The sequence below is a fragment of the Peromyscus maniculatus genome, chromosome 3 (genome assembly GCF_049852395.1).
Source record: "Peromyscus maniculatus bairdii isolate BWxNUB_F1_BW_parent chromosome 3, HU_Pman_BW_mat_3.1, whole genome shotgun sequence".
In the NCBI taxonomy this organism is placed as follows: domain Eukaryota; kingdom Metazoa; phylum Chordata; class Mammalia; order Rodentia; family Cricetidae; genus Peromyscus; species Peromyscus maniculatus.
Genome location: NC_134854.1, coordinates 162173625 through 162188246, shown reverse-complemented (window position 1 = coordinate 162188246; position 14622 = coordinate 162173625). Strand labels below are relative to the sequence as shown.

Here is a 14622-nt window from a genome sequence, read left to right as displayed (position 1 = left end):
ACTCATGCCTTTAATCCCGTGAAGTGAGCCCTTAATCACAGGAAGTGATGGCAGAAAGCAGAAAGGAATACAAGGCATGAAAACCAGGAACTGGCTGGTTAAGCTTCAGGCTTTCGAGAAGCAGTTCAGCTGAGATCTATTCAGGTAAGGACACAAAGCCTTCCAGTCTAAAGAAACAGGATCAGCTGAGAAGTTGGCCAGGTGAAGAAGCTGTGGCCTGTTCTGCTTCTCTGATCTTCCAGCATTCACACCCATATCTGGCTCCGGGTTTGTTTTTATTAATAAGTCCATTTAAGATTCCTGCTACAAAGAGAACTAACTCCCATAACTTATCCCCTGACTTCTACATGTATGCCATGGCATACTTATGTCCACCCATAGACACACACATATATATAGGTACGCTCACACATAAATGTACACATATGCACACACACATACAAGAAGAATCAAACAAGCAAATAAATACAAAAATTAAGTGTGTATTCAGTATAATTGAATTTTTGCAAATCCACTTCAAGTATTTAGGAATAAAACCACTAATTTTAAAAAAATCTCCCCCTTTATGTTTTATGATAGAATTCTGAGGTACTAAAAAAAGAGATGGAAATAAAGGGGGAAAAGAAACTCCACCTTACTCTCTTAGTATTTAGAATTTATGATATTTGTATTCCAACTTGGTCCTCATTCATGCTAGATGAGTGCTCTTCCTTGGAGTCATATTACTGGCCCCAACACTCTCTATTTTGGTCTAACTGGCTGTGTAGAAAATACTGAAGGTTTATGTCCAACATTATTCTTCCTTAAACAGACACTTTTGTTGACAGGTGTTTCAAAATTGCAGCTGCATTCAGTCTTCAGGAAACTCATCTGCAGTCCTTGGGCTATGTGAAAAAGACCCTGACTGTACTATCAAGTTGCAGTACTATTTCATCATGGCAGTATTTGGCTGTTTCATCTACTCACTAGCAGCCATACCTGGGTATATGGTTCTTCTGAGGTATAAGTAATTCATTCATTTACCTTTCTCTCTCTTTCTTAGTGTGTGCATATGTGAGTGTGTGTGTGTGTGTGTGTGTGTGTGTGTGTGTGTGTGTGTGTGTGTGCTCGGGCACGCATGTGGTGTGGAGTAGGTTCGTGTGTGCTACTAAGAGCACAGGGAGATCAGAAGACAATGTTGGGGAATCAGTTCTCTCTGTTTCTCTTGTTTTTGAGTCAGGGTCTCTCTTATTTCTGCTGCCACGCTGGCTGTGTACTTCAGCAACAACTATCCTTCAAGCTCTCAAACAATTCTGTTTTTTCCTATTTCACTATGGGAATGCTGGGATTATAGATGCATGCCACCGAATTGGGCTTTTTAAATTTTATTTACTCTTACATATGTTCCTGGGTTCTGGGAGTTAAACTTGGGTCATATAGACTTTGTGTTACGCACTTTTACACAAAGAGCATCCCACCAATGCCATTTAGATTTTTTTGGTCTCTTATTAAAATTCCTTTCCCCAAGAAAGGCCCTTGAAGTCATGGTTCCCAGAACTTCAATGATCTGAGATACCTTTATCAAGACTCTTATACTGAGCATTGTTAAATTTAACAATAATTTAAAGTTTTCTGGAACCTTTCCTCCTGTCCTTTTCTATTTTCTCCCCTTATGTGTAGCATGAATCCTAATTGGTCTTATTAATAAAAATCTGGAGTCAGATATCAGGGTGAAATTGGAATGATCAGAGAAGCAGAACAGCCAGCCACTAGTTCTTAAATCTATGAAATCCTCATCCTGAAAGGGAGCTGAGAGTCTGTCTCTACCTGCCTTTTATATTCCTGTCTCTACCTCCCTAGTGATGGAATTAAAGGTGTGAGTTACCACCACCACTTAGCTCTGCTCTCTTTTAGACAGATTGAATCTTGTGTAGTCCAGGATGGTCTTAAACTCCTGATCTTCCTGCTTCCTTCTCCTCAATGCTGGGATTAAAGGTGTGTGCCACCACTGCCTGGCCTCAATGGATAAATAGTGGCTTAGCTCTGTACTCTGACCTTCAGGCAAGCTTAGAACACAAAGAAAATATCACCACATTTTCCCCTTTATTGTCTAAAATAAAAAATATAACTAATATAATAAAAACTATATACAATAAGTACAATAACCATATACAATATATACAGGCAGTAAATACATCAACAATGTCTAGTCTGCTAACAATTGACAAAGTCAGAGAAAATATTCCATATTTATCCTATCTTGGTGAGTCCAAAAGTTTGTACCTAATTCAATTCCTATTTTAACTTTCATTACCCAAATTATCTTTTAATGTTTCTCAACCTTATATATTTTGCATCTTTTTGGTGAATCTCTTTTCTGAATCTGGTAACAAGGAAAACTATAACTGTAACTATAAAGTATTCAACTCTATCAGAGACTGGAGGAGGAAATAATATTACTTGAATAATGAGGAAGTGCAAGCAAGCAAATTCCAAAAAATGCAAGAAATGATGGAAAAACAGCTGGCTACCTGGACAGTCACTCAAGGTTCATCTGTAATATTGGGGCATCTGTCTTCAGCCTACAGGCATAGCATATCTGACAGACTTATCTCTGAAGCAGGATTTTCTGAAGGGCTGTCCTACTTTGTTTTCACAAAGTTAAATAGTCCTTTCTTGTATCCTGCTTCTCCCATGTGGGCAGCATACTATCAGCATTTGAGGTAAGGATCTTTTCTCACCCAGTGGCTAACTTTTGCCACAAAGATAGTAAACTCCATATAGACTTTCTTCTATGCCCATCATCTTCTCTGAAGTAGATTGGCGCTACCCAGAGCAGACATATCTCATTGTCATAAAAAATAACAAAGAACCTATATTTTTAAAACATTTTAAATGCCATATTCTGTAGATCTCTGAAGTGTTTGAAGACAACCTGTTTATCTAAAATATATCTCTGTTTGACCTTGAAAACATACCTAACATGACTACAATATTGATTGTAATGACTAACTACTAACTTCCATTTCTTTATATACTAATTAGTTTGTAATAATAACTTTCAAGGACTAGAAATTTGCATTACATTGTTAAATAGATTTGTATAGGTACAATACCTTGAACAAGATTAAAAATATATATACAGTATGTTCTAACAAAATTAACCTGAACTTTGTATAAATATACAAAGATCCATATCAATGTAAAATATTTAAAACAAGTAGTTGCTTTTAAAAAGTACATTTAATAATCTTTTTATCTTATCATACCTATATCCCACTTTTTTTCTTTTCAGAATAGATTCAATAATTTGTCCTATCATATCTATATTCTCTTTCTTTCCTTTAGTAAACAAGAAACCTGAATCTAAACTCCTTTGTTCAGCTTTTTCTTGACCATTGCCAATACCAACTTGTAACCAACCACCCTAAACAATTACAAATATCCATAATTGTTGCTGACTCTGTAGTTGTGATCTCGCTGTCTCTAATACCTGGGGGGGTGGGGGGGAGTAGACACAGAGTCAATAACACAGACTCCAAGAGCTTTTAAGCAATCTCTCCTTTATTAAACAAAATGCTGATGTTTATATATATGGTTTTTGGCAGGCTTTTGCTTCTAGCTGCTGTGGCATTTCTTGGTTGGCTCTGAGCTGCACATTATGACCTTTTGGTTTGGAATTTATGGGTCAGGTTTCCTTTGGCCAGAGTGCTCTATGTGCATGTCACAGGTCATTGTTTGCTTAAGGCATGGCCCAGTACTTCTGCCTTACCTGCCTCATATCATCCATTTTATTTTATTTTGCAGCTGCTAGTGGGAGTTAGAGTTCTTTCCGCTAATCTTGTTGTCCCCACTTCAGGGTCCCCCTCAGCATTTGGACTATGCCTGTCTTAGGTTGGCCTACCTAAGTGACAGAATAGGCCATTTTATAAATGCCACCTGGTGATTTTATGACTTGTATGACCTTGCCTTTCTGCCTATTAGTGTCTTTTTTATCTTTACTGAGAGATTCTGCCGGAGCTAGAAATCCATTAATTACTGCCTGTTACAGTGTTTGAACCTCCTCTGTTGTAAAGGATTCTAGAGATTTCATGGGATTGTACAATTTTTTATGTTCTTCTGAAACATATGATTCCATAGACTTTATTCTATCAATTAGCAATTATCTTTCCTCCTTATAAAGTAGCTGAATAGCATTAAAATTGCTCTGAAGAGTTATTGTTTTATCCATTATGCATTCATATTTATTATCAATAGAATTAAATCTGGTCATCTAGTTATTATTAATGGACTGAAGTTCTTATGGTAAGTTAGCAGATTCCAAAGGAAGAATCCCTTTATTTAAGTCTTCATTACTACCTTGTAAGGCCTGCATCAGTTCCATTAATGTCTCATTTTTGCTGTTATTGTTAAGCCAATTTTTCAATGATATGATGTAAATCACTATGCTAATTGCCATTATAGTGAACATTGTATACATTCCAGGAAGGTCGTATATGTCCTGTAAAATTTCATTCATAATACAAACAAGACAGTTTTTAAATTCCTGAGGTGTGATATTTTCTGCCATTTTTTGAGAAATATTCAAAATTTGTGAATAAAACCTTTATTAACTTGTTTATTAATCAGTTTAAGGTGTAAAATTATCAAGTAATTTTACCTTAGATGAAATCCTTGAGAGCTGGTGTGTCAGTTCTTGCAGTGAGTTTTGAGTGTAGTAGCACTATTTGGCTAGCAGGTGTCATAGAAGTAGCACTGAAGTAGGTCGTGAAGCGTGTTCTGAAGACCTTGACTTGTATTGGGCTTAAACAGCTACTGAACAAGTCCTACTGGTGTGCACCACCACAACTGGCTGTGCAGTGATTCATGCCAAACTCAACTGGGGCATACAGGCACCTGTGGGCGCGGCAGGGAAGACTGCATGTGGCAGTCCAGTGGGGGGGGGGGGGCAAGTGATGCAGACTGGAGGCAGCATGTAAGCTCTCGTACCCATGGGATAGCCCAAATTAGGGAATGGATGCAAGTCTGTCTGTCATGGTGCGTGGGACATAGACATGCAACTTGGGAGGGAGGGAGGGAGGGAGGGAGGGGAGAGGGAGTGGGATGAGCGTGGTGAGAAAGCAGGGATCTGAGCTGCCAGTATGCGGCAGATCGCACAAGCTGCTCACGGAGCCTGTGGGCAGGGGTCTGTGGGAAGCTATCTGCATGGGTAAAAGGCCATGGATGGCCCACCAATGCTTCCACATGGGGTACTGGATATCTGCCAAGTGGGGCAAGAAATCCACCGAGTCTATTTAATGAATAAGGAAATTAATAGGAGGTAACTCACTATATAGCACAGGTATTTATGGCAGGGTCTGGGAAAGCCAAGCTGTGTCCCACACTGATCTTCCAAGATCTGCCTGGTCAGTCCCAGCATTCAACACAACAAGGGAGTGAAGAGAGTACCCATCGTGGATATGCATCCTAGGTCTTAAGTCTCCTGAGCAGCCACACCGCAGGGCCATGTTATTCAAGGTCATAGACAGGTGTAACAGTTACCTACTACCTCACTAGGGGCAGTGCATCAAGGTCATGACCAGGACAGCTACCCATTACAAAGTTGCAGTTTTTGTTGTTATCTTTGTTTTGTTTTGTTTTGTTTTACAAGTATTCTTTCCAGTCTAGCAATCAGAAAACTGTTCAACACTCCTTTTCTTGTCTCGTTGGAATTCAGAAGCAAAGTTGAGCTAACTATGATGTGTAATTCATAACATTTTATCCTCATAGACTGAACCAAGGTTCTCATTTCTCCCTTATGGGGAACTGTACATTTTTGTTGCCTTGCCCACATTCCCTTTCCATACCCTTCCCTTCTCCTGCTTCTCCAAATACCTTTCCCCATTCCTTCTCCTTCACTTTCCTCCTCTTCTCTCCTGATGCCTCTCCTCTCCCCTCCTTTCCTCCCCTCTTCTCTTCTCTTCCCTTACCCATTTCTCTCTCCCCTCACCTCTCTCCCTTGCCTTTCCATTTCTTGCCCTTGGTTCTTCCTTTCCTCTCCTTCTACCCACCATTGATATTCGGTGGAATAGGCTAGATACATGTTCTTATATATTCATCTTCCATGGTAAGATGTTATATTTTTATATTCACATAAGCATAGATGTGGTATATCCCTTGTTTTAGTTCATACGTTTATAGACAGATAGAGGCACCAAGTATTGCTAGTTCTTAAGACTTGTTCTTGCAAGTAATGGAGATTTGGCTGTGACATCTGTCAACCCATCACATTTCAGGCTGATTCAGCTGATGTGGCTACACTGTGTCTCCTTTCTCTCTCAATACTCCAGGTGCCTCTATTCCAAAGCAGCATGCTCAATTGATAAGGACAAATTTTTCATCTATAAGGAGATGGTCATAAATAAAGAGTTTATGAGTAGCTATTCTGGCAGAAACTCCAAACATTCTCAAGAGATACTCTCATGTTACTGCACACCTATTCCCACTTCCACGTCTCACTCACATTCTCATTTATTGTACTTTCTGAAGTTGACTTTTCAATTCGGTGTAAAAATGTGGCTTGTTGATGTTTTAATGTACGATTTTTTAAAAGCATTCTGTGTGTGTGTGTGTGTGTGTGTGTGTGTGTGTGTGTGTGTGTGTGTGTGATGCACATTGAAATGAGAGGATGTCTTGCAGGAGTTGATTCTCTTGCCACCATGTAGGTTCTAGGAATTGAATGCTTAGTTTGTCAATCTTGGTGGCAAGCAATTTTACCCACTGAGCTATCTTGTAGGCCCTAATGTGTGATTTCTTGATGTAGGTATATTCAAATTATTTTTCTCATATTTCTGTGCTCTATTTTGCTGAATTGATGATTGCAATGTAAATGACAGATGACACAGTTCTACTGTTTGCACACTATTATTACTCTTCTAGTCTGTTGTGTTTTCTTGAACTCTTTCATGGAATCATTTCCAAAATGAAGTCTCAACAGTTGCATTTATTATGCTTTTATTACCCAAGGGTACATTTGGTGGGGGAAAGACCATGTTTTAGAAGGGCTTCTGTATTCCTAATTTAAGAATATTTTTTCAGGTTTTATCCTGTTTCATAAGCCTCCCTTTTGTATGTAATTCTCAAAACCATCTTGTCTAATTTTGTAGGCAGTACAGGAAAGATAAGTGTCTAAAATTATTGACACCATATAACAAAGGCCTTCTCTTAATGTCATAGACTACATGATGTAGTCTTTCTCTATTTATCTGTGGGGTCACCTTTACTATATCTTGAATTTTTATGTAACATGTGTTAGTTTTTTTATCAACATGGCAAAGTGCCTGGCAAACAACTTAAGAGAAGAATGATTTATTTGGTTTGTGGTTTCAAAGCTTTGGGTCCATTATTTTGGGTACAGTATGGTGATAACCATGGTAACCAGAAAATTATTCATCTAGGTTAGCAGCTAATATCTAACTGTTAAAGGGCCCTACCCCGCTTTATATGTGTGGAGGTCACAGGACAGCTTTCAGAAGCCATAGTCTCCTTCCCCTGTGTGTGCTTAATAGTAGAGCTGTATTATCCTCTCTTCAGGATGGAAAGCTTAACAATTAGGATCATAAACTATGACAGTCATTGGAAGGATGCTAGGACAGATATGGGTTTGCATGACATACTTTTATTTATGTATATGTATTTCTCAGGTGTATCAAGTCTGAAGAGAAATCCCTTGGAGTTGGATTGCATGCCTTTTGCATGAGAATATTTGGTATGAACAATTTCCCCAACATATCAGATCAATATCAAGTGCTTAGTATGCCAATTAATATTTTCGGGAGAAAAACATAGCAATTATATTGTTAACCCAAAACACAACCTTCACCTTAAAGGGCATTTCATTTGAAATCGAACATGAGTCACCATGATGGGAGCACAGACTCAGGTCATCCAAATAGCAAGTTCCAACATGGTGACAATTAGCAATGTTTTTAGTTGGAGAACAAAGGAAGTCATGAATATGGCACTTCTCAAATATATCTAGTAGGTTGGTTACAGAAAAGTATGGATTTCTGCTCTGTAGGCACAGATGCTATCTGATGGCATTCTTAGTGTTTTGGTGAGTGGAGGATAGAGACCTGTTCAGTCAATACATGCCGCAGAGGCTTCATGTGATAGTTACATGGATGTAAGGTAAGATACAGGGATGGGGCAATGCATAATCAATACGAAGGAAAGTTTGTGTTTGGGTCTGAACTATTCCAACTGTCCACACTGGAAGTTCCAACAACTGTGTAATATCTTTAACATACAAGTGCTCTGCCCACATAACCCTGAACTCCAGTTCACAAGCCTTTGCGTTTGGAAATGGCAACTTATAATTAGTCTGAGAATGAGGTAACTGCAGAGATGATAAATGTTTCTGCTTGTCTTTAAAGAGTACACCTAAACTTAATTAAGCCTTTGATATTTTAGTAGATTCAGGAATAAAATAAGATGGAAAATGTTTCTGTTAGTTAGATGTAAAAAAAAAAAACAAACAGCACAAGATGTTTCAGAAAATACATGAGGTTCACAGTTATGAATCCAATAGATATTTTCTTAGCATCTTATATATAATTTTCATTTGTTTTGATCGAGAAATTTTACATTAACTTCTAATTCCTAAAAGTAAATGTAGAGACTTTGATGTATGATTTTTATATTTTTTAATAGGGAAACTGAAGTACTTCCAAATAAAATAACACATCTCTCTCTTTTCTTTTCTCCTTTCAATGTTTTTCTTTCTCTCCTCACTGCAGGTGGCATTCCAGCACCTATTTACTTTGGTGCCTTGATAGACAGAACATGTTTATATTGGGGAATTATGAAATGTGGTGAGCCAGGGGCATGCAGGATGTATGATATAAATGAATTCAGGTAAAGATAATTTTTGTGACCTGTGTTTTTAGTGCATAAAATCACCCATTCATATCTAACATTTTCTTGAGTGATATGATGATATTTGGTTTCATTTTCAGAATTCACATGAGTGGTATAACTTCCTTATTTATATATTTTGATATTTTCCCATTATTTCTAAAGTACTTGATACATTTAAGTGTGAATGGGCTTCCTAACCTAACACTTCAAAGTGCTTCAGAAAGGAACAGTATGGGGAGAACTACATCTTGAGCCTAGCTAGCATGGGAGAATACTGGAGATAAACCAGACAGCACAATCCAGAGAGACTAGGGACAATTTTGCAGTAGGTGGCAACAAATATCTCAGCTCCCACTACCCCATACCCATGAACAGAGAGAAGGACTTTTCCCTTCCACAGGGGTCAGTATGGCAGTCCCAGCACATTCAAGCAGCAGGGATTCTGACGTTCTAGCTCCTGGAAATGTCACAGCTCTCTCATGCTTGCAGCCTGATATAATAAGAACCCAAATCTGTGGACGGCCCTTGCAGTTTAACAGCATGCCAGGTGCTGTTGCCAGGGGCCTCCTTGAGAAGGGGCCTGCTACCTGAATTTGACTGACGGTCTTGTCTCTGGGAACCCACAGATGCTCCATTGCACTTAGTGGTTGTCTGCCTCATGGACATTACCTGGCTCAGTAGAGTGGTTGTGGTACAAACCGGCTGAGAGTTTCACAAAGGGGGAGGATGCTGTCACACATACACATAACCGAAACCATTAACCTCAAGAACCAGCAGACCAGGGGCCTGCCTCTGAGATCCGGGTATTGCTGTTGTTTAGACTAAAGGCAGTTACCTGCATGGTTCCCACGACTCTCAGTGCTACACAGGCCCCTGTCACTAACAGTATAGGAAAGAATTGTGGGTTCACTGCTGACCCAAACCCAGGGGTCTTGTTAGACTGATCTTGAGCAAGACTTAGGCTGTTTCCTTGCTGGCCTTTGAGGGCAGCAGGCCCAAGAAAGCCTACAGAGAAACTGTGTTTGCTACAGACTGCACTGTTCTCCTCCTTGTTCCTAAAACCACTTCAACAACAACAAAAAAGCTGTAGGCAAGACCCATTCCTCTGTTTCTGAGTGAGCATACTGAAAAATTCTGGGAGAGAAAAGTGCTGGCCATTGTCCTGTCCTCAAGTGATTGATTGAGATAGCATTCCCAGCCTGGTGTGTGCATAATAACAGTGTAGAAGGATTCAGTTTCTTCTGTCAGTATAGCTGTGTGAGTTAAAGTTCCAGTCGACTTGATATCCAACAATGGTAGTATGTAACTTGGAATTGTGTTGACTCCCTCTTCCTTTAAATTTATTTTTGTCAGGTTCTTTTATTGTGGTGAGAGAAAAATACCTGAGATACTTTTTACTCTATTATCCCTCTAGTAAAAAAAATTTCAATGGTTTTTTAGGCTGTTATATCTAAAGTCTTAAGCATCTACACATATATATACTATTTTTATATTTTCCCACTACAGAAGTAGGCATAATGATTTTCTCTATTCTTTTGTGGTCCAGGGTTTACTGTCTAAGGATTGGTGCCACCCACTAAGGGGTGGGACTTTTCACCTCAATTAATATAATCAACGTTACATCAACATCAGGCCAACAAAATCCCCACAGGCCTTCACTGAAACTTCCTTTCCAGGAGTTTCTAGATTGTATGAAGTTGACAGCACTATGCATCCCACCAGATTTTTCTGTAACTATTGAGAACATGAAAGAATGCTTTCATAGTCATTTAGAAATGTACTTGTCAAAATACCTGTTTCCTAAACACATTAAATCCAGAAACCTTAAGGCACATTTTATCAAATTTACAAAGAACAGATGCTTAGAACAGTATAAAAGTTACTCTCAGAAATGTTGAAAGGGGAAATTACCTATTTGATTTCATGAAGTTTCTACAGTCTTCATGATTAAACTAGACAAGTTCAGCAACCCAAAATAATTTTGGGCTAAAGGGATGATTCAGGGGTTAAGAACATGTATTGTTCTTGCAGAGCACATGAGTTCAGTTCCCATAACCCATATTGTGCAGCTCAAAGCTTCTTGTTACAATATCTTCAAGGTATCCAGGACTCCTGAACATATATCCACACAGAGACCCAACACACATACATAGTTAAAATAGTAAAAAGATCACTATACATGCAAATTATGCATAGAATTTAACAAATTAAAGCTAAAATATTAAAATGTCTAATAGAACTTTTTTTAGACATACAAGGATTTTAATGTCATGCAAATCTGTTGATATAACACAGCTTACAAATTCTTAGTAGTAGAGAAATCTTGAAAAGTTACTTTATGATATTTTATGCATGTGTGATCAAAATTTGAGCAAATAAAAGAGAAGAGTTCTCTTAACCTGATATGGGGTGTTATCATCTCAGTATTAAAAAATAGGCAATAATGGCAGGGGAAGCATAGTGGCTTAGTGTGAGGTAATAGCAGAGGAGGTATGGTGGAGGAGAGTGAGGAGGCTGATCATCTTGCCTACTCTGTCAGAAAGCACTGAGGGCTAGAAGCCCAGTGCATGGTATTAAGGGACTTCATCCTCAGCTAAACATTTATGAAAGCATGCTCATAGACATACCCAGAGACATCTTTCTATAATGATCTTAAATCTAGTCAACTTGACAATGGAAACTAGCCATCACCAAAATGAAGAAAATACATTTAAGATTTTATGTTGGAAAAATTTTGACATTCTAATAAAGACCTAATAACTCAACAAAATAGACTATATAAAGTACATGGGCAAAATAATCACCTGGTGTTTTTCTTTGAAGAATAAATGATCTGTAAGAATACACAAAATTAGCTTTCACTGAACATGTTAAGATTTAATACAGGTCAGTTGTTTTCAATAGGAACATTTACATTGGCGTGCCTGCAGCACTAAGAGGATTGAGCTATCTCCCAGCGGTCTTCATTCTAATACTCATGAGGAAGCGACAACAACCTGAGGACATAGACTCTTCAGAAACTGAGCTTGCAGAGATGAAGCTCACAGAGAAGGAAAATGAGTACATGGATGTGCACAGAAGTCCTGAGGTTGAGAACGACGGAGAACTGAAAACTAAGCTGTAATGAGTTTTCTATTAGCCTGCACAAGCACACAGACAGAGTGTGCATTTGGTTCTTTCGAATTGTGAGACGTACTATAGGAACTCTTTTCTTATCCTTAAGGACCTCAAAAATTATTTTTAATCATGATAAAAATATTTACTGATAGCATTTTTAAAACACGGGTGTAGCACTTAAGATTTTCCCAGGGAAGACTATGGTGAACCACCCCCCACACACACACACACACACTGAACTTTAAAGCTGTCTTCATTTACAAACAGCATTTTCTCTTTTAACTTAATCAAAGCAAATGTGTATTTCTCACCTATCTTCAAAAAGCTTTAAAACTTTCTCATTCTTGAAATACCATTCAATTTCATTGTATTTATGCTTCAATATTGGAGATATTTAGAGCTAAATATTTGCATCTTGATTGTGTTACATTGAAATAATTTGTTCAAATTTATCCTTTCTCTGTGTAAGATACCTGTATACCTCTTTACCTATTTAGGAGTTGTTAACTCTCTTTTTTTTTAGTCTACACATGATGCTTCCAAAATTAGTCTTCTCATTAATGTATCATCTATTGTTTTCAATCCCTTCTTCATTACTCAAGCCACACATTTGATCACTTAGAGCACTCACAAATTTAATTAGGTTTTTAATATCCATGTAGCAAAGATGGTTGAAACTTTTTTCCCTAGTAATTCAAAGCTTGTCATGAAATTCCTTCTTAAAAGCAAGTATATGAGGAAGCTACTCCTTTCAAAGACCTTTGTAGAGATGGAGTTGTATGTCAGTGGTACAATGCTTGCCTGGTATGTGTGAAGCCCTTGGTTAAAATAAAATAAAATAAAATAAAATAAAATAAAATAAAATAAAATAAAATAAAATAAAATGGGCTGTATGAAGTGTCAGATGTTCTCAAAAGAATACTTTCTCATATTTAGGTAGACTCTTTAGCCCAGTATTCATTTTACTAATGTGTCCTTAGAGTACATATCTATTAATTTTCAAAATTATCTTAGAGTAAAACCTTTGAAGAGGGAGCAGCTAGATGGCTCCATGGAAAGGGGTGTTTGCCAGCTACCAAGCCTGATAAGATGGATTTGACCCCTGGGACAAACATGGTAGAAGTTGTTTTTTTTTCCATCTACTTCTGTACTGTGGTGCATGCCCAACCTGCAAACAAGTAAGCATGCAAACAAACAAATAAATCAACAGATAAAATTTATAAAGTTTCAAAGAGTGACTTATGCTATAAAATTGGAATTAATAATATAGAAGGTACACATTAAAAACAAAATCAAATTGTGGTTTGAATAAGAAGTGCTCCTCCTAGGCTCAGGAATTTGGACATTTGGATTCCAGATGATAACTCTGCTTGGAGAGAATTACCGGTGCTTCCTTAATCAAGGAAGTGAGTCACTGGGCTGGGTGTTGAGAGTTAAAAGCCTCACCCTACTTCCACTTGACTCTCTGCTTTGTGCTTTGGTTGAGGATGTGAAATCTCAGCTTCTTGCCCCAGTCACCTTGCCTGATGCATCTGTCATGCCTCCTTGCCATAAAAGACTTCCATCCCTCTGGAACCATAAGCAAAAATAAACTCTGTCTTCTACAGGTTGTTTTGTGGTGTTTTATCCCAACAGTGAAAAGTAACTTGTACAGAACTCGTCTTATTTTGGGGCTGATAAAGAATGAGGAGATTTTAAGGAACAACAAGCCTGTCTGTTGTTGTAGAGCCATGGTTCACGATAATAGCATGATCAAACCTTTCTTTCTGTTCCTCATTTTTCTTCGCTTGGTAATGAAAGTCCATAATATAAAGATGGCATAAATTCCTAAAGATGGGGAGGATGAAGGAAGGAAAGGTGATGGGTGGAGGTCAATATCCTGTGGTTATTTATGCATAGTAAAGTGAGAAAGAACATCTGCCTGCTAGAGCAGAATGCAGGCAGACACAATATTAAAAGCTATTAAAGGGAACCAGAATGTTCATGGGAGAGTTAAGTTGACAGTTTCTGTTACTTGAACTAACGCCAATCCACTTCCAAGAAGGAAAGCCTTATTTTGCTCCAGAGGTCTCCTGCCATGACTACTCAGCCCTGCTGCTTTGGACCTGTGCCATGCAGCACATTGGGGAAGAAATTCACAGGAAGGAATTTGCTGACTTCACTTAGGCTAGGAATCAAAAAGAGAGGGATAGAAGGGGCTAGGAGCTTCCAAGGGCTTACCACCATGGACCCAACTTCTTCCTTTCAGGCCCCACCTCTTAATGCTTCAACCACCTTCCAACAGCATCTTGCTGAAGACTAAGATTTTAACACATTGACCATTGAGGGGTTGTCCAAATACAAACAACAGCAAAGAGAAAGTAGATAACCTAACTGATGAGTTTTCTGTAGTTATCTTCATGTTGTTAAGATTTTCTGAATTAATGAGTGTGTCTTATAAAAGGAAAGTTTCATGAGGATAGAGAGAGTTCAGTAGTTAAGAGCATGTGCTGCTCTTGCTCAGGGTCTGAGTTTGGTTGCTACCATCCACATCAAGAGGCTCACAACTACCTGTGACCCAAGCTCTAAGTAATCTGATGCCTCTGACATTCCAGGTACCTGTGCTCACATGCATATACCCAGCACCTG

General features: G+C 38.3%; 1 protein-coding gene across 14 annotated transcripts in view; it reads left to right on the top strand.

Moving 5' to 3' along the window:
• Positions 1–13600, top strand: part of LOC102909057 (solute carrier organic anion transporter family member 1A4-like) — a 47719-nt gene extending 34119 nt beyond the window's left edge. For all 14 annotated transcript variants that reach the window (XM_076568206.1, XM_076568204.1, XM_076568200.1 and 11 more), the window contains 4 exons: positions 828–1000; positions 7662–7726; positions 8757–8874; positions 11782–13600. In XM_076568206.1, the coding sequence (XP_076424321.1) occupies positions 828–1000; positions 7662–7726; positions 8757–8874; positions 11782–12001 (576 nt within the window). In that variant the 3' untranslated portion in view covers positions 12002–13600. The remainder of the gene's footprint in view (positions 1–827; positions 1001–7661; positions 7727–8756; positions 8875–11781) is intronic.
• Positions 13601–14622: the final 1022 nt, after the last annotated feature.